Source organism: Aplysia californica, unplaced genomic scaffold (assembly GCF_000002075.1).
Source record: "Aplysia californica isolate F4 #8 unplaced genomic scaffold, AplCal3.0 scaffold00655, whole genome shotgun sequence".
Taxonomy (NCBI): Eukaryota; Metazoa; Mollusca; class Gastropoda; order Aplysiida; family Aplysiidae; genus Aplysia; species Aplysia californica.
In genome coordinates, this window is record NW_004797925.1 from 57,821 (window position 1) to 60,905 (window position 3,085).

General features: G+C 46.7%; 1 protein-coding gene across 1 annotated transcript in view; it reads left to right on the forward strand.

The window, feature by feature from the left end:
- Positions 1 to 383: 383 nt before the first annotated feature.
- Positions 384 to 3,085, forward strand: part of LOC101847370 (cationic amino acid transporter 2) — a gene marked incomplete at its 5' end in the record, with an annotated part of 20,980 nt that continues 18,278 nt past the window's right edge. The window contains 3 exon segments of the mRNA XM_013087891.2: positions 384 to 465; positions 1,227 to 1,367; positions 2,883 to 3,022. Of these exon segments, the coding sequence (XP_012943345.1) occupies positions 384 to 465; positions 1,227 to 1,367; positions 2,883 to 3,022 (363 nt within the window).

Genomic DNA, 3,085 nt, shown 5'->3' on the forward strand with positions numbered 1-3,085 from the left:
CTTTCTGCAGCCTTTCTACTGCTACTCCTTGGCTCCTCCTTACTGCTGTCTTTCTGCCACACCCCTGATCTTCTGGTAGGAAAGATCTACACCTAGCCTTCTCGGACAAGGGCGAAAAATCTCGGAGGGCGCGTGTGCAAGTTGCGCACGTTAAAGATCCCTTGGTGGTGTAAAATCGATAAGAGTAGGCTTCGGCCGCCACCCGGGCAAAATTCAAAATTTCCTACCAACTGAAAATATTAGGTGTGTCCCGCGCCCTCATATGGCCTTATGCAGTTGCGAGCGCCGTAAAACACTTTACAAAACAACAAACAAACAAAAAACACTTACCTTAAAAAAAAAAGGGAAAATTCCGGCTGTATTGTTCCTTGTGCTGTCCACAGGGGAGGAGACTCGCAACCCTCAGCGGGCCATCCCGATAGGAATCATCGTCTCCCTTATCATCATCTTTTTCTCGTACTTCAGGTGAGTGGGTGGTTGGAGGGTGCTCTTGTGTGGCCTGTTCCTTCTTCCCTATCAAACACCTATGGTCCTTATTTCTCCTCCTCCTTCTTTTTTGTGTTTGCTACTCTCTTGTAAAACTTCTAATCTTTGGCACTTATATATGACATAACTGTGCTGCAAATGCTGTAAAATACTTATTATTAAACACAAAAATACTTCAAATAATCACCCAATTGTTTGGTGTTTTTGTTGAAAAGTGAAGTGGGTGGTTGGCGGGTGCTTTGGTGTGGTTTGCTCCTTCTTTCCTATCAAACATCTATCGTCATTGTCTCCCCTCCTTCTATTTTGTGTTTGTTACTCTCTTGTAACACCTCTAATCTTTGGCACTTATATGACCTTATCGTGTTGCAAGTGCCGTAAAACTCTTCTGACTAAAAACTAAGGATAAAAACCTGTAAATTCTTTGCCATATCGACAGGCCGAAGGGCTAGAACCCAGATGGCGCTGGGTCGGGAAAGGGTCACCTCTATTCTCACCCCGGGTGAGAATAGCGCAGGCGAGTCTTTTGGTTATTCTCACCCGGTGTGCGTTCACCGTTATAGTCTAGTCTAGGCCAACCAATTTTGTGTTCACCCTAAACCACAGAATTCTACACTGTGATAACAGAAAAATTGTAGAATTCTGTGCCGTGAACAAACGTTCCATTCTCACCCCGGGTGAGAATAGCCACTTCGGTCGAGAAAAGTACAAAGTAAAGTAAAGTAAAGTTTTCCTCTCCCCAGTGTGTCGGCGGTGATCACCCTGATGTGCCCATACTACCTGCTGGACACAGACGCGCCGCTGCCCACCGTGTTCGAATACGTGGGCTGGGGCCTGGCGCGCTACATCATCACTGCTGGGGCCGTGTGTGGTCTCTCTACCAGGTGTGTATGTGTGTGTGTGTGTGTGTGTGTGTGTGTGTGTGTGTGTGTGTGTGTGTGTGTGTGTGTGTGTGTGTGTGTGTGTGTGTTTGAGTACATGGGCTGGGGCCTGGCGCGCTACATCATCACTGCTGGGGCCGTGTGTGGTCTCTCTACCAGGTGTGTGTGTGTGTGTGTGTGTGTGTGTGTGTGTGTGTGTGTGTGTGTGTGTGTGTGTGTGTGTGTGTGTGTGTGTATATTTGAGTACATGGGCTGGGGCCTGGCGCGCTACATCATCACTGCTGGGGCCGTGTGTGGTCTCTCTACCAGGTGGGTGTGTGTAAGTGCTGGGCAAAACCCAGTGTCGGTACTTTCTTGGTACCCATATGTGTACTGGGAGTGACACCAGGAGGTGATGTCACAGACTGTGTGTCTCGCGTCTCATGCCACGATCAGCGCCGTCCGCATCCCCCCCTCCCCCCTCCCCCCTCCCACACACACACACACGAGTCAGAATTGTGACGCAAAATGCCTTTCTAGTTTGCCACTGCGCGTGATTAAATTTTGCGTGCAGAATTTAAAAAATAATTATCGATTCCATTTTCGGATTCAGCATATCAAAATAAGCAAAGTGGCTCACATGGAACCTTTAAGCAAACTTCGTTTTTGATTTTTGATTGTCAATTTTGAATCTGAAGTTATATATATCAAAGTCACCCGCTGCGCTGTGCATATGACGTCACAGCTGCTAACCCTAGGCCTAGGCCTACACACTGCACACTTCCCGTGGCCCGGTTAAAAAATCGTTGGTGTCAACTCCTTCACAGAGCCGGTACTGGGGTCCTGGTGCCGGTACTGGGGTCCTGGTGCCGGTACTGACACCTCCTTCGGTAGAACCAGGAGTTCTGATACTGGGTACCGGTACCTGCCCATCCCTAGTGTGTGTGTGTGTGTGGGTCTCTCGACCAGATGGGTGTGTGTGTGTTTGACTATGCGTTCGAATCCCATCTGGCGTCCGATGTTGTTTCCTTGGGAAAGGCACTTGACACAAACTTTTCCTCACTTCACCCAGGTGGGAATGGGTACTTGGCTATAGACAGAACAAGATTTAGTCAGTTTGTTAGTGCATCAGTGTGGGAAATCAGTGGCTTGCACTGTATGCTTCCCCGATAATGTTTCTGAGTGTTTTAGGGTCCACTGGCAGGATAATATTCGTAAAGAGCATAGTGCATGCTATAGAGCATGAATCTGCACTATACAAATGCAACTATTATTATTAATTATCATCAAATGTCCAAATTAAATACGAGCTCTCAGATATTTTTTAAAAATTTGCCCATCAAAGAATCCAGATCAGATCTGCCTAAAATCCAATCATTTTCTTAAATTCCACTTTTATTCTAACAGATGGTTAATAATCTGATGATTTTTCACTCACATACATGACCTGATGTAGTTGCAAGCGCTGTAAAACTTTTACCCAAACTTATTTATGACTTATATGTGTGTGTGTGTGTGTGTGTTATTATTTCCCGACAGCCTTCTCGGTGGCATGTTCCCGCTACCCAGAATCCTCTACGCCATGGGCTCTGACGGGCTTATCTTCCGCTTCATGGGCAAAGTCTCGGACCGGTTCAAGACCCCTGTTATTGGCACAATCATCTCTGGAATTTTTGCTGGTGAGTTTAGATTTTTGTGGCTCGTAATATTGTGAACTGCTCTCTCTCTCTCTCTCTCTCTCT